At 42.9% G+C, this 22487-nt stretch overlaps 1 protein-coding gene across 6 annotated transcripts in view; it reads right to left on the minus strand.

The window, feature by feature from the left end:
* Positions 1–829: 829 nt before the first annotated feature.
* SLC36A4 (solute carrier family 36 member 4) overlaps positions 830–22487 on the minus strand; it is a 70746-nt gene continuing 49088 nt past the window's right edge. For all 6 annotated transcript variants that reach the window (XM_033948623.1, XM_033948624.1, XM_033948622.1 and 3 more), the window contains 2 exons: positions 21526–21695; positions 830–1503 (listed from right to left, as the gene is read on the minus strand). In XM_033948623.1, the coding sequence (XP_033804514.1) occupies positions 1190–1503; positions 21526–21695 (484 nt within the window). In that variant the 3' untranslated portion in view covers positions 830–1189. The remainder of the gene's footprint in view (positions 1504–21525; positions 21696–22487) is intronic.

The raw sequence follows: 22487 nt of genomic DNA on the forward strand, positions 1-22487 counted from the left end.
TCTGGTATCCAGAGCAGATATTGTGATGTCATAATGCCTCATTCCAAAAGTGCCTAAGAACCAATCACATCAGTGATGTCACAATGGCTTTATTATCCTTGGCTCATATAAGAATCAGAGTATAATTGGGCACAACCACTGATCCGCAAGCTTTGCTTTGAAGAATGCTGGTGTAGAAGGACTGAGGTTGAAATAGACACTACAGAATGAGTCTCTGGTATCCAGAGCAGATATTGTGATGTCATAATGCCTCATTCCACCAGTGCCTAAGAACCAATCACATCAGTGATGTCACAATGGCTTCATTATCCTTGGCTCACATAAGAATCAGAGTATGAATGGCCACAACCACTGACCCGCAAGCTTTGCTTTGAAGAATGCTGGTGTAGAAGGACTGAGGTTGAAACAGACACTACAGAATGACAGTCTCTGGTATCCAGAGCAGATATTGTGATGTCATAATGCCTCATTCCACCAGTGCCTAAGAACCAATCACATCAGTGATGTCACAATGGCTTCATTATCCTTGGCTCTCATAAGAATCAGAGTATGAATGGCCACAACCACTGACCCTCAAGTTTTGCTTTGAAGAATGCTGATGAAGAAGGACTGAGGTTGAAATAGACACTAGAAAATGACATGGGATTATTTCCCGCGGTTATCCGCGGGGACGGGAACGGTGATGAATTTTGTCACCGTGTCATTCTCTACTATGAATCATTCTCGCCAAGTATTGGTTCAGATACTTAATTCCCTTCTGGAGAAAAAGCTTTAGAGAGCGTTTCAATATAGCACACTCAAGAGAATGACTTTCAAGGTACCAGAAAGCTACAGAAATTTCCTACAATTGTAGTTTATTCTAAATAAATATACTCCCAAATTTCCAGCCACACAGCCTATATAGTAGTTTAACATTTATGATAATTTCAATTTTTTTGTAGATGTTTTACATGGTGATATTTACAAACACAAAAGTTTTCTTTTTCAGTAGAAGAACCGGAGTAATGAGAAGAAATTCTTATCAGGTGTCAATGAGAATATGTGAGGAGAAATTATCAGCAGAGAAATAGTTCCCGAGTTACAGCACACTTTTTATTCCAGGGTGTGTAAATGCCAGATCTGCAATAAAAGTGTAATCCAAGCCAGTTTCTAAAGTAGAACAACTCTGTTCTTCCAAAATTAGTTGAAACTATCTCCAAAAATCTCTAAAATGTGTAACATTACTAGCTTCAGTAGAGTTTGTTTCTGTAGAGTTTGCAGAGAAGGCAAGTGATACCGGATAAATGATCTCTTCAACAGTAGCGTATGTTCCAGTTATAAAGCCAACAACTCCGATGATTGCTATAGAGATATCCTTAAAGATAATCCATGAGCTAATGTTGAATTTGTAAAATGTAATGATATTAACCAGTGGTGGTAGGATCAGTGCTAAAGTGCTACTGCTCACAGCTCCAACGAATGAGATCACCAAATCCAGACGAGGGATCAAAACTGCAACGGCACCTAAACAAATGCAAAACAATTACTTTTAATCATTTTTTTTTAATTGTCCAATAGAATCGACATTAATGAATTTCTGCAACAATTCATAAATTGATTCTACAGCTAAGGCAGAAAAATCATGCAATTCTGCTATACATTTACTTATTGTACATTAATTAGGAAACATTATACTTATTGAAAACCTCATTTTAAAATTGCTCCTTTTAAAAAAAAACAACAAATCAACTCATGCTCAAACCTTCTGTCTATATTTAACTAATTCAGTTTGTATGTTTCATTATGTCTTCCTTAGATCAGGTGTTCCCAGTTGCTTTTCATTGTTTTCTTTTCCTGTAAACTCTCATTGCATTTCAGTACGCTCTCTCATGCAGTGTCCATTTCCTATCTCAACTATTTTTTACCTTTCCCTCTCTTCCAGTCCTTTTGCTTGTTCAGTTTATCTCTCTCTTTCTGTGTCAGATGCTTCCCCAGCCCCTACCCCTATAAAATTTTCCAGTTGGTTCAGTGGGAAGATGACAACTCAAAAAAACACAAGAAGCTCCTACTTGCCAACTTTCAGACACAGGTTAAAGATCGGGGTGTTGGGAGCGGGAGAATCCGGGGATTCTCTGGTTATCTTAGGTGACGTGCCATACTATCTCAAATTATCAGTCCCAGCTGCATCCCTGAACCAGTATAAAGCTTTAGTGCCTGAAAGAGTTAAAAAAAAAAAATTTGCTAGATTTAGCACATTTTTTAAAAATCATCAACAATTTCTTAATGAGCAATTTTGTGTGTGCTTTGCATGTCAACTGCACTACCCCTCAGTGCAGTGGTTTTTTTGCCGATTTTGCCATATTTGTATTTCTTATTTATATCAATAGTAAGATGAGCATGAGAAAAATGAGAGCAAACCACAATGCAAAGGGATAGCTCAGCTCAGGACCTTCATGGGCAATAAAGCAAAAGAAAGTGTCACAAGCTGCAGGTGCTGAGTGAACTGTTGAGAGGAGCTTTTCTTTCTTCTTATTGTACAACCAGGCTAGATAAAAGGGTGCTCACCTACCAGATTATTTTTGGCCACTTAATCCCCTCATTGCCCCAGGTACACTAGATAGAGTTTGAGCCCGCCAGGACAGATAGGGAAATATGATAAAGTATCTGAATGTAAACCACTTATATCCTAAGTGGTACATAATAATATTTTAAATATTTATTTTATTATTTAACTACTGGCATACTATTTTACAGGTTAGTAGGATGGTACCTGAGAAATTAGAATATACTACTACTAATCATTTCTATAGCACTGCTAGATGTATGCAGAGCTGTACATTAAAACAAAATCAAGAGACAATCTCTACGCAGCAGAGTTAACAGTATTCACTTCCCCCTCCCCATTCGCGGTTTCGGCAATCGCGATTTCACATATTCACGATTTTGGGGGGAGGGGGAGAAAAAAGAAAAAACCCACAGTTTAGCCTTCCCCCCGGCGTCCTGGCCTTACCTGGTGATCTAGCGGGCTTTCGGGGCAGGAGCGATCTTCCTACGCTCCTGCCCCGTGTAGATCGCCAATAGGAAATGGCCGTGGGGAGTTCCCATCGTAGTCTCGAGAGACTACGAGAACTCACGGCAGCTATTTCCTATTGGCGATCTGCTCGTGGCAGGAGCGTAGGAAGATCGCTCCTGCTCCGAAAGTCCGCTAGACCACCGGGTATGGCCGGGATGCCAGGGGGAAGGCAGGAGGGAGGCGGGGGTGGGTCAGAGCCGGACCAGAAGATATTCACGGTATTTCACCATTTGCAGTCCGATTCTGCCCTTATCCCCCGCGAATCCAGAGGGAGAAGTGTATTGCAAACTGTGTGCTGTCTGAGATTTCAGGCGTGCTGGAGAGACGCCGTGGAGGAGAGGCACCATCGCAGGCTGACTGCCTACAGGACATGGCTCTTGTGGCGAGAGGCACATCCTGTAGGCAGCGCCTCTCCTCCTCTCCGAGCGTATTCTTTTTCAAACACCCCACCACGGGTGGCTCAGGGCCCCATCTGTAGGGCCTCCGCACATGTGCAGATGACATGATGATGTTATACATGTGTGTGACATCATCACATTGACGTCCACGCACTCCCGGAAGCCCTTGAGCCGTGACCACCGGTTTAGGGTACCATGGCTCACAAAGTTTGTGAGACACTGGTTTACAACCTAATCACAGCCAAGTAGAGGGTTGGAGAGTTTCTTGGGCGTGGAGTAGCATAAGGTGTTCTAAACAGTGAAAACTGAAAATTTCCCTCAGAAAAACTATGCCTAGTAGGCGAGATAAAGAAAAGACACCCTTTCTATGCTGATCCCTTCTACACAAGTGTGCTCAAAGTCAGAAAGAATGAAGAACCTGTAAATGGGTTTTGTTTTTTTTTTTACAAAACTCAAGAGAAAGCAGACAATTTAATTGGTTATGATTAACATACTGAAAAGCACAGCTGCCTATTTTCTCTGCTTAGATAAAAAGCTTAACCTAAAAAAACCCCCATATAATCCTTCCCCTTTTTTCATTAAGATACATCTGCACATAAAAGATATCTAGGTTCATAGGAAGATGTCCATCTGGGTGCACATCTCCATTCATATATTAATCTCCTCACACAGTGGCAATCTTTCAGAATTAGCAGCATAATGTGTACAATGGGTACAATGATACAAAACCCATGGAAATATTCCAAGCATTAACAATTTCTATTTAATTAGCAGATATATCCCACCTAAAACCTAAGCGGATTATGAAATACATACATAAAATAGATTTCTCTGTAGTGAGAATTGTAACAACATATATACTCTCAACTAAACCCTCCTATGTATCTGAGAAACCCCCTTAATTTATTTTCAGCCAAAAAGACAACAAACTTAACAGGAGACATTTTCCCCTAAAATGCCTAGCAGCATGATACAAAAGGTCATTTTGTACCATTCTGGCTCGTACTGAATTTTCAAAGAGAAACTACCCAGGCAATTTATTTTCAAATATTTTATCACACAGATAAATATTGCCAGATGAGCTATGAACATGAAAACACAAACATGTTAAAACTTTATAAATATGCATATTCCCTCTACCACTGACATCATCCACAAATGTCCCATTTTTGAGCAGCTAAATAAGGTAACAAGAATGTCGTCCCACCAGGGTGCCTAATATTCAAAAAAGTACCTTTTAACATAAGAGTATTTGCAAACTAACCCCTCCCTCCTTTCATGAAGTCACATTGGGGTTTATCATCGCTGGCCACAGCAATAAAAACTCTGATGCTCACAGAATTCCTATGAGCGGAGCTTTTACAGTGGTTTGAATCATTCTTGAAGGATAGGATGCAGGAAGTATGTGTGTGGGGTTGTCTTTCTGGATGCAGACAAGTGAATATAGGTGTCCCACAATGATAAACACTTTCTGTGGTATTAATTTGTATCTACTTCCCTTGTATAAATTAATGAGAAAGCAAAGTATTTCATTGTGATAAAAATTCCCAATGGGGCTTCATAAAAGGGGAGGGTAAGAGGGGGAATTATCAATGAGGGCCACCATTAAGACATATTACATTAGCACAACCCATGCTATTTTAACACAGAACTTATTTTATGCAATGAGTCCCAGTTACTAATTATTGATAATGAAAGATTAGGTTCCTACTTGGATAATCTTCTGTTAATCGTAAGCACAAGTCCCTTAGGTGTTATCCATCTAAAGTCGCAAATTGTGCAGAAAGATGTCAATCATATCTTTCAGCTTTCCCCCTCATCCAGTGGAGTATAGTGCCCTCTTTAGTTTGTACCAAAGCAATCAAACTCCACTGAAACAGAAGAAAAGAGAAGGAGGGGCACAGTCATACATTTCTGGGACATTCACGTGGGATCTCTACGTGGGTCGAGCAGCACTCTGACTTAATGGGGTGGGACAGTAGAGTGGGCAGACTTGATGGGCTATAGCCCTTTTCTGCCGTCATCTTTCTATGTTTCTATGTTACTTTGTTTTGATTAAATAACTAATTTTGGACTGATCTCAGTGTTGCCTTTACTTTAGCTAAAGTTGTTGAAAAGTGATGTACCATCAATCAGATGAACATTTGCAGTGTTGCTCTATGTTGAATGTTCATCAATATGCTTTTTGTAAGGCTCATAGTACAGAGATTTGATTGATGACTACAGTACTTTAGCTGAACTCTGTTCTGGTTTTGATCAAGGCAGTAAATATCTAATAGTTTTCTTGATATCGCAGCAGTAGTTGATACATTAAATCATATTTTGTTAAGCCAGCTTGTTGAATGTGGGCTACAAGATACAGTGGTTTGAATCATTCTTGAAGGATAGGATGCAGGAAGTATGTGTGTGGGGTTGTCTTTCTGGATGCAGACAAGTGAATATAGGTGTCCCACAATGATAAACACTTTCTGTGGTATTAATTTGTATCTACTTCTCTTGTATAAATTAATGAGAAAGCAAAGTATTTCATGCTGGCTTTATGTCCGATTTGCAATTTTTTTTCCCAATTGAAGATTCTTTATCTCAAGCTATTGCTCGTTTGAGCAATATCCTGGAGGAAGTTGAGAGTTTGTTAACTGCTAATTAGTTGATGTTAATTAAATATTGCTAAAACCAAGGGCTCCTTTTACAAAGCTGCGCTAAGGCCTTAACGCGTGGAATAACGCGCGCTAAATTGCCGTGTGCGCTAGCCGCTACTGCCTCCTTTTGAGCTAGCGCTAATCCGGTGCGTGCGCTAAAACCACTAGCGCGGCTTTGTAAAAGGAGCCTCAAGCTTATGATTTTATCAAAGGATGTGCAGTTGGCATGTCACGATAGTGTGACAGTAGTAAACACTATGATATATTTTTCTGCTGAAGTTAAATATCTTGGGGTAATACTGGATGCCTGATTTACATTCTACTAATGAGGGTCAAAGGTTATCAGAAAGGTTTATTTCAAGCTAAGAATGCTTAGTAAGTTACAAATGTATTTCTCAAAGTTTGAATTCAAACAAGTCATACAATCTATTGTTCTTGTAGGTTTGGATTATTGTAACATCGTTTTTGGGGGGCATTTCATCACCCTGTTTTCAAGCCCTGCAGGATGCTCATAACTCTATTTTCTGTTTATCATATGGGATCCATAGACTCGATCATGTAACTGCATATTTTATTTTGATGTACTTGCTGGCTGACAGTGGAATATTGGGTAAGGTACAAATTGCTAATGAAGGATAGGGGGATTGAGGGATACAGATAGAGATAGAGATAGGTTATAGAAAGAGTATAGATAGAAAGATAAGAGGGATTAAAGGGCTTAGAAAAGGATCAGGTCATGGGCCTGATGGGCCGCCGCAGGTGCGAACTGCTGGGCACAATGGACCTCTGGTCTGACCCAGCGGAGGCAACTTCTTATGTTCTTATGATGTATTTGTTTAAATCAATTTTCACCTGTATACTTGCAGAAATGTATTGTGCCATATGTTCCTGCTAGGCAATTGCATTCTGCAGGTCATTCCGACTTAGTTATTCCCTCATACAAAACATTGCAAAATGAAGCAATTAGAAAAAGTGCTTTTTCCTATGCTGGACTGGTAGAATAGAACAAACTTCCAGTGTATGTTTGATAGCAGAAAGACTTGTGCTAATTTAAGAAACTGTTGAAGCAACACCTCTTTTGTCAGATGAAATATGCTTCTTAATGTGGTGGACTTTCAAGGCTTTGATTGGTAACAAGATTATCTATTTTAGGGTACTCTGATGAGATTTTTGTTGATGGATGTTCATTAATGCCTGTTTTTGCAATGTATTTTCATTATGTATGTAAAGTTGTGATCCGCCATGTATAAAGGCAGAATATAAATAATAAACTACTGTAGCTGTAGTGCTTGGGATTGTAAGAACAAGTTAAGTTTCACCAAAGCCAACTGAAACTAGCCGAGTATTTCTTAGTACTTTATGGATTTTGTGTGGATATTTCCCTTGGAATTCTTTAGATGTACAGTATACATCACTGTCAACTCATTTTTAAGTCTAACCAAGGCAAAATGCCGAATGTATGATTCTTTCAAAGAGGAGATTGCATCCTCTGGGAATGCTCTGGCATGTACTATAAAAAATTTACAGCTACAAATTTCAGTTTAATCATGTCAGAAAACGTCTCTCTGATTTGGAGCTACAAGCAATCAGTTATTTCATAGAATAGTCATTTGTACTGGGCATTAGCTTCAAAATTATCTCCACAACTTTATTTCTTTGGAGGGCTCACATCCTCTTCCAAGCTTTCATATTTCCTGACAGATCCCTTGCATTCCAAGCGGGCAAATGGAACAAATGCCTCACAGCACTCATCTCCAATTCCCCCCCCCCCCTACCAAATGTTCAGGAAGTCAATCAAAACCTAACTTTTTGATAAATTCCTCTAACTTCTCCCCCCCTCTTCCTTGCCTCCTCCTCGGACCTTGACTTACCTCAGACTCTCGACTCCTCCAATCCTGTCAGCCACCAAATGGCTTAACAAAATGGATCACCCTATCCAACTAATCACCCCTTCTTCGTTACCTCCCTTACTAAATGCCTCTGCTCTGCTTTATCGAACTCCGCAGTATATATCACCGCCGTATGTAACACTACTGTATGAACTCCGCTATATATATGCAACTTACAGCAAATGTAACTTCTCTGCAATTGTAACCGACCTGCAAAATAACTTCACCGTAAATGTAGCGTCGCCGAAAATGTAAATATAGCTATGCCAAAAAAAAAAAAAGTGTAACTTCGTTGTAATGTACAGTCTCTTCATCTGTTAACCGCATAGAACTTCCATGTTAATGCGGTATACAAAAATAAAGTTATTATTATTATTAAACTTCTTACCTTTTGTTGGCAATATGAAATATCAAATTGTTTTGCTTGTAAGACAAGACATCTGTGCGAGCAAACACTGCAGCAAAAGCTGTCAACAGGACGGAAAACTCAAAATCACAGAGTCTATGATGAAAATCTGATGCAGTGGATACCGTTTCACCATTCCATTCTTGAGCGCTAGAAATATATCTTGAAATAGGCTCCAGGAATCTTTTTATTCTCTTTCACAATGTTTTCAGTTCAAATATTTTATTGATTTTATAATAACAGTGAACAAAAATATATTAACTAAGACACGATACAATCCAGCTGCAAATGTTGACAATCCATAAACTATAATTCCATCATGTAGCAGCCACTGTAGGAATTCTTACTTTTACACGTTTGTTTAGTAACAGAGTTCTCGTCTGATTTTGTGAAAAATGCAGTTATGCCACTCAGAGAACAAAAAAGAAATTTGAAGTCTAATATATCCAGCACTTTGACTCAGTACTAAATTTGGTACAGTGGACAAATAGTGCATTTGGTGCTTCTTTTCAAATCATAAATTGTACTCCATACAAATTTGAAGCCTTTACTGGAGCTCCATCAAATGCTTGTGCTACAATCTTTTCTAAGCACTTGAATTCCTTAAGTGTTTGAAAAAAAAGTGTTGAAACTCCATTTGTACTTCTATCTGTCATTTTGATGAACCCCCAAAATAATTAGTTGAGACAATTCAGTTCTCTGTTTTGATGGACTTTTAATATGATTACACTGATATTTGTTTTAGATTTTTTTTTTGTTTGGCTTAATTCATTTTTGTAATAATTTGAGAGAATTGTATCATGTTATCTGTTAGGTAGGTGGCTTACCACTACTTCTTTGTTGCCATTTTCCTTGCAATGGTTTAACTTTTATTACATCCCCTAAATCAGGGGTGTCCAACCTTTTGGCTTCCCTGGGCTACATTGGCCAAAAATGTTTTTTATGGGGGCCGTGCAAAACGCTACAGCAAGACGGTAAACACCCGGAGGTAGCAGAGGAAAACACTGCATCACCCTCAACCGGGGCCGCACAAAATACTTCATGGGGCCACAGGCTGGACACCCCTGCCCTAAATAACAAAAGTTATAACATATATACAGCTTTTCCGGAAAGCACAGTTACTTACCGTAACAGGTGTTATCCAGGGACAGCAGGCAGATATTCTTGACTGATGGGTGACGGCACCGACGGAGCCCCGGTACGGACAATTTTAGAGTGATTGCACTCTAAGAACTTAGAAAGTTCTAGTTAGGCCGCACCGCGCGTGCGCGAGTGCCTTCCCGCCCGACGAAGGCGCGCGGTCCCCAGTTAGGATAAGCCAGCTAAGAAGCCAACCCGGGGAGGTGGGAGGGACGCAAGAATATCTGCCTGCTGTCCCTGGATAACACCTGTTACGGTAAGTAACTGTGCTTTATCCCAGGACAAGCAGGCAGCATATTCTTGACTGATGGGTGACCTCCAAGCTAACAAAAAGAGGGATGGAGGGAAGGTTGGCCATTAGGAAAACAAATGTTGTAAAACAGATTGGCCGAAGTGTCCATCCCGTCTGGAGAATGCATCCAGACAATAGTGAGATGTAAAAGTATGAACTGAGGAGCAAGTAGCAGCCTTGCAGATTTCCTCAATGGAAGTGGAACGGAGGAAAGCTACAGACGCTGCCATAGCTCTAACCTTGTGGCCCGTGACAGAACCTTCCAGTGTCAGGCCCGACTGAGCATAACAGAATGAAACGCAAGCAGCAAGCCAATTGGATAGGGTGCGTTTAGATACAGGATGACCCAACTTGTTAGGATCAAAGGACAAAAACAGTTGAGGAGATGATCTGTGAGGTTTGGTGCGTTCAAGATAGTAAGCCAGAGCACGTTTACAGTCCAAGGTATGCAAAGCCTGTTCACCTGGATGAGAATGAGGCTTTGGAAAAAATACAGGTAGGACAATGGACTGATTAAGATGAAAGTTAGACACAACCTTAGGGAGAAACTTTGGATGTGTACGGAGGACCACCTTATCATGGTGAAAAACAGTGAAAGGTGGATCGGCCACTAGTGCATGCAGCTCACTGACCCTCCTGGCAGAAGTGAGAGCTATAAGGAAGACTACTTTCCAAGTAAGAAATTTGAAATGCGCTGTGGCCAAAGGTTCAAAAGGAGGCTTCATTAAAGCAGAAAGAACCACATTGAGATCCCAGACTACAGGAGGGGGCTTAAGAGGTGGTTTCACATTGAAAAGGCCCCTCATGAACCTAGAAACCAAAGGATGAGCCGAGAGGGGTTTTCCATGAATTGGCTCATGAAAGGCAGAAATGGCACTAAGATGAACTCTGATGGAAGTAGATTTGAGACCAGAGTCAGACAAGGAAAGAAGATAGTCCAACACCATTTCCACTGCCAGAGACAAGGGATTATGCTGATGTAAGAGGCACCAGGAGGAAAACCGAGACCACTTCTGTTGATAACACTGAAGCGTGGCCGGTTTCCTGGAAGCATCAATGATAGAACGGACAGGTTGGGAAAGGAGTGAGTGAGCTGAAGTCAGCCCGAGAGATACCAAGCTGTCAGGTGCAGAGACTGTAAGTTGGGATGCAGTAGTATCTGCTGATGCTGAGTAAGCAGAGAAGGAAACAGTGGAAGAAGTATGGGTTCCCTGGAACTGAGTTGAAGTAGAAGGGAGAACCAATGTTGCCTGGGCCACCGTGGAGCGATGAGAATCATGGTGGCTCGTTCCCTCCTGAACTTGAACAATGTCCGCAGCATGAGCGGTAGAGGAGGAAATGCATATAGGAAGAGATTGGTCCAATCCAGGAGAAATGCATCCGCTGCCAGACGGTGAGGAGAGGAGAGTCTGGAGCAAAACAGGGGCAGCTGATGATTGCAAGGAGCTGCAAAAAGGTCCACTTGATGAGTGCCCCATTGAGCGAAAATGGACTGGAGAGTCAAAGGGTCGAGAGTCCATTCGTGAGGTTGGAGAATTCTGCTGAGATTGTCTGCTAAGGAATTCTTTTCTCCTTGAATGTAGACAGCCTTCAGGAATAAGTGACAAGCTGTTGCCCAAGACCAGATCCTTTGGGCTTCCTGACACAACAGGCGAGAGCCCGTCCCTCCCTGTTTGTTGATGTAGTACATTGCAACTTGATTGTCTGTGCAAATGAGAAGTACTTGAGGAGAGAGAAGATGTTGAAAAGCCTTGAGGGCATAAAACATTGCTCGGAGTTCCAGGAAATTGATGTGGCGTTTCTTTTCCTGGGCAGTCCAAAACCCCTGAGTTTGGAATTCGTTCAGGTGAGCTCCCCAGGCATAAGGGGATGCGTCTGTGGTGATCACAAAATGATGAGGAGGTAGATGGAACAGTAGACCTCTGGAAAGATTTGAAGATGTCAACCACCAAAGAAGCGACTGTCGAAGAGACGAGGTCACAGATATGTGTTGTGAACAAGGATCTGTCGCTTGTGACCACTGAGTCGCTAGGGTCCATTGAGGAGTACGCAGGTGGAGACGTGCGAAGGGGGTGACATGTACTGTGGAGGCCATGTGCCCCAAGAGCACCATCATGTGATTTGCAGAGATGGTAGTCTGCTGAAAAACCTGCTGACAGAGATGAAGGATGGTTTGAAGGCGGTTTGATGGAAGAAACGCCCTCATCAGAACAGTGTCCAGAATGGCTCCAATGAACTGAAGTCGCTGAGTTGGAATGAGGTGCGACTTGGGCAGATTGATTTCGAACCCCAACAGGCGAAGGAAGTGAATGGTCTGATTGGTGGCAAGCAGAACAGCCTGAGGTGTATGAGCTTTGATCAGCCAGTCGTCCAGATAAGGGAAGACTTGAAAGTTGTGAGAGCGAAGATAGGCCGCTACCACAATTAGGCATTTGGTGAACACCCTGGGAGAGGAGGCCAGACCGAAGGGTAACACCTTGTACTGATAATGATGTTGGTTGATAAGAAATTGTAGGAATTGCCTGGACGTCAGATGGATAGGAATGTGTGTGTAAGCCTCTTTGAGATCGAGGGAGCATAGCCAGTCGTCCTGAGAGAGAAGAGGGTAGAGGGTGGCAAGAGAGAGCATTTTGAACTTCTCCTTGACCAAACATTTGTTGAGATCTCTGAGATCTAAGATAGGTCGGAGGTCTCCGGTCTTTTTGGGAACTAGAAAGTACCTGGAGTAAAATCCCTGACCTCTCTGATCTAGAGGAACTTCTTCGATGGCATTGAGAAGAAGGAGGGATTGAACCTCTTGAGCGAGAAGGAGGGACTGAGACTTGTTGGAAGCAGACTCTATTGGCAGGCCTAACGGCGGAGGAGTCTGAAAATTGAGGGAGTAGCCGTGGGCTATGATCGAGAGCACCCACGGGTCGGTGGTGATTACTTCCCATCGAGAGTGAAAAATGTTTAGTCGACCTCCTATGGGCTGTGGAAGAGGTCTAAAAGAACGAGGAGGAGGAGGCTTCTTTTTATTTTTCAACAAGGTAGCCCACCTCGTCTCATGGGCAGAGAGTTTTTGAGTGGTGGCATCCATAGAATCTCCAAACAGTTCGTCACCCAGGCAGGGGGCATTGGCAAGGCGGTCCTGGTGGTTCACATCAAGGTCTGAGACTCGGAGCCATGCTAATCGTCTCATCGCCACAGACATAGCCGTGGCACGGGATGTAAGTTCAAAAGTATCATAGATGGAACGGACCATAAACTTCCTGAGTTGCAGAAGACTGGAAGTGCATTGCTGAAATGCAGGAAGTTTACGGTCAGGAAGATACTTTTGAAAAGAGGCCACTTGTTGAATCAGATGTTTCAGGTAAAAAGAGAAGTGAAACGCATAATTACCTGAACGGTTGGCCAACATTGCATTTTGGTAAAGCCTCTTTCCAAATTTATCCATGGCCTTGCCCTCTCTACCAGGAGGGACAGAGGCATACACACTAGAGCCTGCCGATTTTTTGAGGGTTGACTCCACCAAGTTTCAAGTTTCAAGTTTAATATGTTTTTGATTAATCGCTTCATCTAAATTCGAAGCGATGTACAATATGATAAAATTACAATGTAAAAACAGAATCATAGAAGATAATACTAACAAGGTTAAAAAACAGCAGAGATTCATGGGGCAGCTGGGGTTTGTCAAACCCTGGTATGGGAATCACTTTATAAAGAGATTCCAGCTTCCTAGGGGCTCCTGGAACGGTTAGAGGGGTTTCCAAATTTTTATAAAAGTTTCCCTCAAGATGTCATGGAGGGGTAACTTCAAAAATTCTTTAGGAGGCTGGTCGAAATCCAAAGCATCAAGAAATGCCTTGGATTTTTTAGAGTCAGACTCTAGAGGGATGGAAAGGGTGTCTGACATTTCCTTAAGAAATTTGGTGAAGGACGAGTGCTCTGGCTTGCTAGCAGGATCCTGCACCGATGGATCATCCTCATCTGAAGAATAATCTGCCTCGGTACCGAGAGGGTCGTCAGAATCATCCCATAAATCAGGGTCCCGTACCGATGAAAGACGGCCCTGAGAAAGGGGAGTAGAAGGCTCGGTATGCTTGGTCTTGCGCACCGATTTACCTGATCGCATGGACACCGTACCGGGTGACTGTACAGCGGTACGGGTGTCAGAGAACGGCACCGGCTCAGAAGTTGAATAAGCAGTGCGTCGAAGAGACTTTGGTTCTGCCGAGAGAACCGGCATAGAGACAGATTTTTGCGGTGCCGATAACGTTGATGCCGACAGAATAGGCTGTTCGACCATCGGCACCGAAGGCTCAGTAGGTACCGACACTGGAAGGTGTGGAGTTAAGAGAGCCGGGAGCAAGTGTTGTAATTGCTCCTTAAGTTGGGTCTGAAGGATGGATGCTATTCTCTCAATCAAAGACGGGCCCGATGGCACCGGTACCGTTTTTTTCTTGCTCGGTACCTGCGGTGCAGCTCGATGCTCAGGCGAAGTCGATGCCGATGAAGAGGCAGGGACTTCAATGGGAGCGGAGCGTTTTTCGGGGCCGGCGCACAGTCTGCAGGACTCGACTCACTGCTTGTTCGACTGGCGGGCCAAGGACAGTAGGGGATGGCTTCTTAGCCGACTTACCTACAGGGTGCGACACCGAGGATGGATCTTGCGGTGTCGAAGTCACCGGTGCCGATTTGGAGGAAGTTGTCGGTGTCTATGTCGGGGGAACTTCCATGGCGGCCCCGAAAAGAATCCGCTGTTGAATTTGGCGGTTCTTTAGAGTTCTCTTTTGGAGAGAACTGCAGCAGGTGCACGTTTCAGCCCTATGGTCCGGACCCAGACACTGAAGGCACCACTTGTGTGGGTCGGAAAGGGAAATAGGACGTGCACACCACTGACACTTCTTAAAACCTGGTGAAGGGGGCATGAAGGGAAAAACGGCCGTAGCAAAATCGAAGCCCGAGGCTTCGATGGTGCCAACAGGCCCCACCGGGGCCGACCGGAAAAAATTATATATATATATATTTTTTTTTTTAAGAAAAGAAAGAAAACAAGATCGTGAACACTTCACGACAAGAAAAAACGCGTGAGCGGGAAGGCGAGAAAAAATTGAAAAAATTTTCCAACAGCTGTTGGAAACACGCGTCTTCTTAGCTCAGCGGAAACTAAGAAACTGGGGACCGCGCGCCTTCGTCGGGCGGGAAGGCACTCGCGCATGCGCGGTGTGGCCTAACTAGAACTTTCTAAGTTCTTAGAGTGCAATCACTCTAAAATTGTCCGTACCGGGGCTCCGTCGGTGCCGTCACCCATCAGTCAAGAATATGCTGCCTGCTTGTCCTGGGATAATGCTTTTCCAGAATGTTTGCACAGATATGTTAAGAATATAAAAAAAAAAGATATCCTTGTATAGCAATGTGTGAGAGTGTACAGGCAGAGTCTCACAGCCACACAAAAGTAAAAATAAATCAAAACTATTTACATTTGAAATAATATTAAATCCTGTTCCTTTCACAGGTTTGATGACCAAGAAGTCTCTTGAATTCCTGTATGTAGCCCTGTTCATGACAGGACCTCATATAGTTTCAGTGTGTACTACTCTCTCAATTGAAACTAGGCCTAGCTCTGGTTGGATTTAAGGATTAGAATCTTTAACAAGGTTCCACGGTAAAACTTGACCTACCTGAATTAAGCTTCTGCTGTTTACAAATATATGGTGAAGGCATATGCTGAAAGTCTGCTCTCATCTTCCTTGGGCCTATGTGGGCTGCCTTTGCTCTGAGTTTTTATATCACTGCCTGAAGTACGCCCTTTCTGACTCTGTGAGGGAATGTTAAGGGGAATTGGTAATTTCTATACGCTCAAAACATATAATTACCGTATTTTCACGCATATAACGCGCGCGTTATACACGATTTTACAAACCGTGCATAACCTTGCGCGTTATACACGTGAGCGCGTTTTACAACTTTTTTTTTTCAATCCGATCGGCATCCCCCCTGCGAACCGGCATCCTCCCCCCCCCGCTCGCGTCACCCCCCCTCCCCCGCGATCCTATCTCTATCTCGGAGAGAGCGAGACCAGAAGGCTTTGAGCATGCGCAAATGCTCAAAGCTTAGTCCAGCCCGGCGCAGGAAGAAGGAGGATCTCTCCTGCACCGCACCCCCCAGCCCAGCCCAAACCAACGAGGGAGGATCTTCGGGCACTGGCTCTGGCACGTCCTGTGCATTGGTGCTGGTGCCGGTGCCCAATCGGGTAAGAGATGTTTGGTGCTGGGGGGGATGTAGGATCGCAGGGGAGGGGGGGTGACGCGAGCGAGGGGGAGGATGCCGGTTCGCAGGGGGGATGCTGGATCGGATTGAAAAAAAAAAGTTGTAAAACGCAGGTAAGTGAGCGGGGGGGGGGGGGAGGGGGGAGGATGCCGGTTCGGAGTAGGCGGGAGGAGGTTTTAGCATGCACGGTATACGCATGTGTGCGCTATATTAAATTTTTTTACATAAATTTGTGTTTCCCACGCGCTATACCCGTGTGCGCGTTTTACAAGGGTGCGCGTTATCTACGTGAAAATACGGTAAACCTATACACTATAGCAAGGATTCTGCCTAAACTATTTATTTCTTACTCACTTAGGCCTAAGCAGTTTACAAAATACAATCATAAATATGACATAACAGCTACACATCTACATCATCTGAAGGCTTTTATTTTTACTTACTGTCCTTTGTCTGAAGGGTTATTTCTTTACAGCAAAGGCTTAAACTTAAGAGGCAGTAGTCTACTCTACTTTACTATTAACATTTTTGAATAAACAAACTCAAATAGATCTTATTTTCACTACAAAGTTGATTATCACTTCTCTGTTGGAGATCTGGCAATGTCTTATTATTTCAGAGCAATAGTTTGCATCTCTAATATGCCAAAATTTGAAAGATGGCACGTACATGATGAAATTCAATAAAATACACTGAAATATCACTTTTGAAGTTCAACAAATCAAACCCCTCAGGCTCTGCATATATCATGCTTTGTAATAGCAAAACTAATATTTCATCTGTGATCAAAGTAGTATTAGCAGTTTGAAAATTATGAGATTAGAAGGACAGAGCTTCAAAATGTAATAAATTGGCTAAAGTGGAGAAACTCGTCATTCTTTATAGTGTCTCATTCTGCTAACATCCGTAGGGTGTAGAATGAGAACTGGCTATGGTGGTAATAAGTCCACGACAACACAAAGGGATAACAAAAAGTGCCAAGCCAAACAACATGCAAAACAAATAAGAAGCACAACGGCCTGAAGAACAGGGACCAAAATATTCTTTATTTGAAAGACCCGACAGGGCCCATGTTTTGGCAAAAAGTCTGCATCAGAGGTCTGTAAAACAGCACATCTCTTAAGTATATCCAGCATATCAAGAATAGCAAAATCTCATAGAATGGAATATCCCATATTCTTGAAAAATGTTCGCATATGAACATGACCAAACAAACGAGACTATGGAAACACAATGTTTTTGGACCTTGCTTGTAGTTTATTCAAAATTCTTAATAAAAGCAATAAAACCAGTAGAAACTTGATCCACATATATCTACAGAGATCCTCTTTAGATATATGTGGATCAAGTTTCTACTGGTTTTATTGCTTTTATTAAGACATGCTGGAGACAGTGAACAGTGATCCCAATTTCCTCAGCACAGTGATCACTGGCGATGAGTCCTGGGTTTATGGGTACAACCCAGAAATCAAGTTACTAAAGGGAGATCCTGCCAATCCAACCTGATCAGCTTCTTTGACTGGGTGACGAGGAAGCTGGATGTTGGGGATAGAGAATGACACGGTGGCGGTTTACCCGCGGCCACCGCATTTTAGCCGCGGGTCACCCGCCGAAAACGGGGAAGAAAACTAGCAGTCGCTGCGGTGACGGGGACAAGGCCATTCACCGCCCGCGGGGCGGTGAATGGTCTTGTCCCCCGCAGTGAGGCATGAAGGATCGCGCGGTCCCCGCAGCTCACACCCGCCCGCCCAATCGATTCCAGTGTCCAGCCAGCTCTCTCCCCTCTCCTCACCCCAGTCCGCAGATCCTCCTCCTCGGCGACCCGCACGCTACCAGAGAGCCGCGCACACCCGCCGCTGCTCAGCCTCGATCTTCTGCTCTGACGCAAACGGAAACAGGAAGTTGCAGCAGAGCAGAAGATCGAACACTGAGCAGCCGCGCGTGTGCGGCTCCCTGGGAAAGCGCGCAGGTTGCCGAAAAAGAAAACCCACAAACCAAGGTGAGGAGAAGGGAGAGAGCCGGCCAGGCAGGTAGTGGCCGCGGGGACCGTGCGATCGCTAGTGTTCCCGGCTCAAATTGGAAGGAGGGAGTGAAAGGAAAAAGGCTTATATGGATGCAGCGGGGACGGTGACGGGGCGGTGAATGGGATGGCAGTGGCGGTGACAGGGCGGTGAAAGGGATGGCGGTGACGGTGACGGGGCGGTGAAGGGATCGGCGGTGACGGGGCGGTGCAGAGGATGGTGGGCCGGTGACGGGGCGGTGACGGGGACAGATTTTTTCCCCGTGTCATTCTCTAGTTGGGGAGTCCCTGGACATCGTATACCTGGACTTCAGTAAAGCATTCAATAGCGTACCACACCGCAGGTTGCTGAGCAAGATGAGTTCTATAGGATTGGGCGACACTGACGAAATGGGTTGGGAACTGGCTTGGAGGTAGGCTTCAGAGGGTAGTGGTGAACGGCACCCCCTCCAAAATGACAGAGGTAATCAGTGGAGTGCCGCAGGGCTCGGTCCTGGATCCGATCCTATTCAGCATCTTTATAAGAGACTTGGCAGAAGGGCTGCGAGGTAAAATAACATTATTCGCCGATGACGCCAAACTAAGCAATATAGTGGGCAAAAGCACAACAGACATAAATTCAATGTCCGACAACATGATGCATGACCTACTCCTACTGGAGCGCTGGTCTAGGTCCTGGCAACTCAGCTTCAATTACAAAAAATGCAAAGTCATGCACCTGGGCAGCCAAAATCCATGCAAGACTTACACCCTTAATGGCGAGATCCTAACAAGAACTGAAGCAGAATGAGACTTAGGGGTGATAGTTAGTGAGAACATGAAGACTGCCAATCAGGTGGAGCAAGCTTCATCCAAGGCAAGGCAAATCATAGGTTGCATTTGTAGGAGTTTCGTCAGCCGTAAGCCTGAAGTCATTATGCCATTGTATAGATCCATGATGAGGCCGCACCTGGAATACTGTGTGCAATTCTGGAGGCCGCATTACCGTAAGGATGTGCTGAGACTGGAGTCGGTCCAGAGAATGGCCACCCGGATGGTCTCGGGACTCAAGGATCTCCCATACGAGGAACGGCTGGATAAGTTGCAGCTGTACTCACTCGAGTAACGCAGAGAGAGGGGTGACATGATCGAGACATTCAAGTATCTCACGGGCTGCATCGAGGTGGAAGAAGATATCTTCTTTTTCAAGGGTCCCGCAGCAACAAAGGGGCAACCGTGGAAAATCAGGTGCGGAAAACTGCATGGGGACACCAGGAAATTCTTTTTCATTGAAAGGGTGGTTGATCGCTGGAATAGTCTTCCACTTCAGGTTATTGAGGCCAGCAACGTGCCTGATTTTTTTCTACTGTAGGATCAATTCTAATTTATTGTATTTTGTTTTGAATTGTTTTTTCCTTTTAAAATTACTCTCCACTGTATGACTTGTGCTTATCGGAAAGAGACAACCAAAAACAAAAAGGAACCATGAAGGTACATTAGATAGATTGTAAGCCCTCCGGGACAGGTAGGGAAAATGCTGAGTACCTAATTGTAAAACCACTTAGATGTTAATTTCTTGATTCTGTTTAACATGTATACTTCACTGATTGTACAGTCCTTCTTATGGAACTTATGGTTGGGCAGTATACAAGAATAAAGTTTTAACTATTATTATTTGTTGTAAACCACCTAGAACCATTTTTGGTCAGGAGGTATATAAAAATAAAATTATCATCATCATCATCTATCCTATTGCAAATTTTCATTTCATTCACAAATAGGTGCTCTCTCTGCTGGTTACTTCCTTTCACCAGAATGGGCCACAATTACCGACACCCCATGCCGCAGCGAAATTCCAGCTATGTCACGAGACACTGGCGAGGAGGAGAGGTGTTGGCTGTCTGTGTCTTCTGTTCCCTGCATCACGCTGTACTTTTATTCTCGCCGATTTGGCCTATGTAGTCATCTTATACTTTGTATGGTTTCCACTCTTGTTGGTATTTGCGCTCCTCTGTGTGATCTTTTATCACCACTAGTGTGTCAGTGACCTTAACCAATGCTTTAGAACAGTGATTCCCAACCCTGTCCTGGAGGAACACCAGGCCAATCGGGTTTTCAGGCTAGCCCTAATGAATATGCATGAGAGAGATTTGCATATGATGGAAGTGATAGGCATGCAAATTTGCTTCATGCATATTCATTAGGGCTAGCCTGAAAACCCAATTGGCCTGGTGTTCCTCCAGGACAGGGTTGGGAACCACTGCTTTAGAATCACAATTTATTTATGCATTCTTTTTTTGTTTCCCAGTATTTTTTTCCTTGTTTTTTGAAAGTCAAATGCTTATGCGCCATCTACTGGGTATGTCTTGAATTTAATCATTTTGTTTATTAATCCATTACCTGTTTGCTTTTGGTATTCATTTATGTATGTTTTTAGCATGCTACATGTATTTTTATCATGATTTTACATTTCCTCAGTTACTACACATGCATATGTGTATACATATATATATATTCTATTGTTTTTGTTCTTATTTGCCACATATATGTATTTTTTTTTAGACTATCAATGATAACTCTTAGTCAGGCTTCCGCCTTGAAGCCGAAACACAGACTGTGTCAGGTTGGGAAGAAATTGAGAAGACGCATTGTTTTGTACTATCGTTGTTTTTTGTATTTAATAAACTCATTTTTTTATCCCAGACTGATGTGTACGTTTCCTTCCTCACTTTTCTTTATATATTAGTCGTGGGGTTGTTTGCCTTGTTTCCTTTGGTCACCTTTAACTACTATTAAAAAGAAAAGAAATAATGGTTTAGATTAAAATATTTTGTTATGGTATGCCTCTCTAGGAAAGACCACAATGGTCCAGTTCTAGGGATTGCTTAAAGCTTCCGGAGGAGATTCTGTACACAAAAACTGAAGAGACAGTCCTTCTCTCATATGCCCCAGTTGTCTGATCCAAAGGACCCACTCTAGAATCTAAGGTGCTCCTTTATCAACCTATCAACTCCAAATGTTTAATCCCAGTAGTACATCATTGTGGTATCTATTTGTCCCCTACAGGGAAAAGTTGTTTACACATTAAATCTTTTCCTACTGCATATTGCTTGCAAAGTCTATCCCCCTCTTCTACAAAGCCGTGCGGTAACGGCTCCAAAGCCCATAGAGATTTAAAGGGCTTTGGGGCTGTTGTTGCGCAGCTTTGTAGAGGGTCCATACACTATGGTGGCAAGCCTATAAATGGATGCCTCCTTGTAGGTGCCCCAGTGCAGCCTGTTCTACAACATCAGCTGATCACCAAGATGTCTTTTCCAAATAATAGCTGAAAATAACCACTATCTGGACAGCATAGTCAGAATGGCTAGAAGTATTATCAGCCTATCACTATCTATATAGCAACTGAAAATCTATAAGGAAATTATACATTTTTGGATGAAATAAAACTATTTACTTACAGGTGATACAGACTAATAGTGACCTCACAGTCAGCTCACAAAAAAGTTTCCATTTTCGCGATACTCTTGATCTCACTGCTGGTATGATAATCTCTGCCGGAACGTAGTACTGAATGGTGTAGGTCACAAAAATCCCAAAAGAATACAGAATTTTTACCAGCTGATATAACCTGTTCAAAACATTTGTATTTAAAAAAATCATCAAGATTTGTATCAACAAACTATTGTTATAAACATCACATTTATTGATTAGTATAGAATTTGCTCTATAACTATCTAAATGAAGGTCAAAGTGATTTATCGCATCAACACCAAAATATATCTGTATATTGTTTTAAAAGTGCAGTTTGGTGTGATGGCAAAGATTAAACAGTGCAGAGAAAAGACATCTTGGGCGAGTGGAGTTAGGCATAAGAAGTGAAGAAGTGCTTTTTTGCACTATGGAAATTAAAGACCATTAAAAAATACTTTGACCCTTTATCATTTAGATTATTGGTGCAGTCTTTGGTTCTAGCTATACTGGACTACTGCAATATTGTTTATTTGGGTATACTTAAAAAAAAAAAAAGTGAAGAAATTAAGAATAGTACAGAACACGGCTGTCCGCTTGATATTTGGATTGAAAAAAAGCCACCATGTTAGTCCCTACTACAGACTGCTGCACTGGTTACCAATGGAAGCACGAATAATGTTTAAGTTTTCTTGTGTTTGTTTCAAGCTGGTTTGGGGACTAGCTCCTACCTATCTTTTATCTCATTTCGTGTTATATAGTCCTACAAGGATAACCAGAAATTGCAATCTATTTGCATACCCAAGCATTACTGGCTGTAAATACAAATCCTTTTTGGATAGGACTCTCATGTATCAAGCAAGTAAACAGCAGTCTTGGTTAGGTAACTACATTAATGGAGCTAGGCTGACCTAAGGCGCCTTTAGGAAAGAAATTAAAACTGCATTGTTTG

This window comes from Geotrypetes seraphini, chromosome 6, assembly GCF_902459505.1.
Source record: "Geotrypetes seraphini chromosome 6, aGeoSer1.1, whole genome shotgun sequence".
NCBI lineage: Eukaryota > Metazoa > Chordata > Amphibia > Gymnophiona > Dermophiidae > Geotrypetes > Geotrypetes seraphini.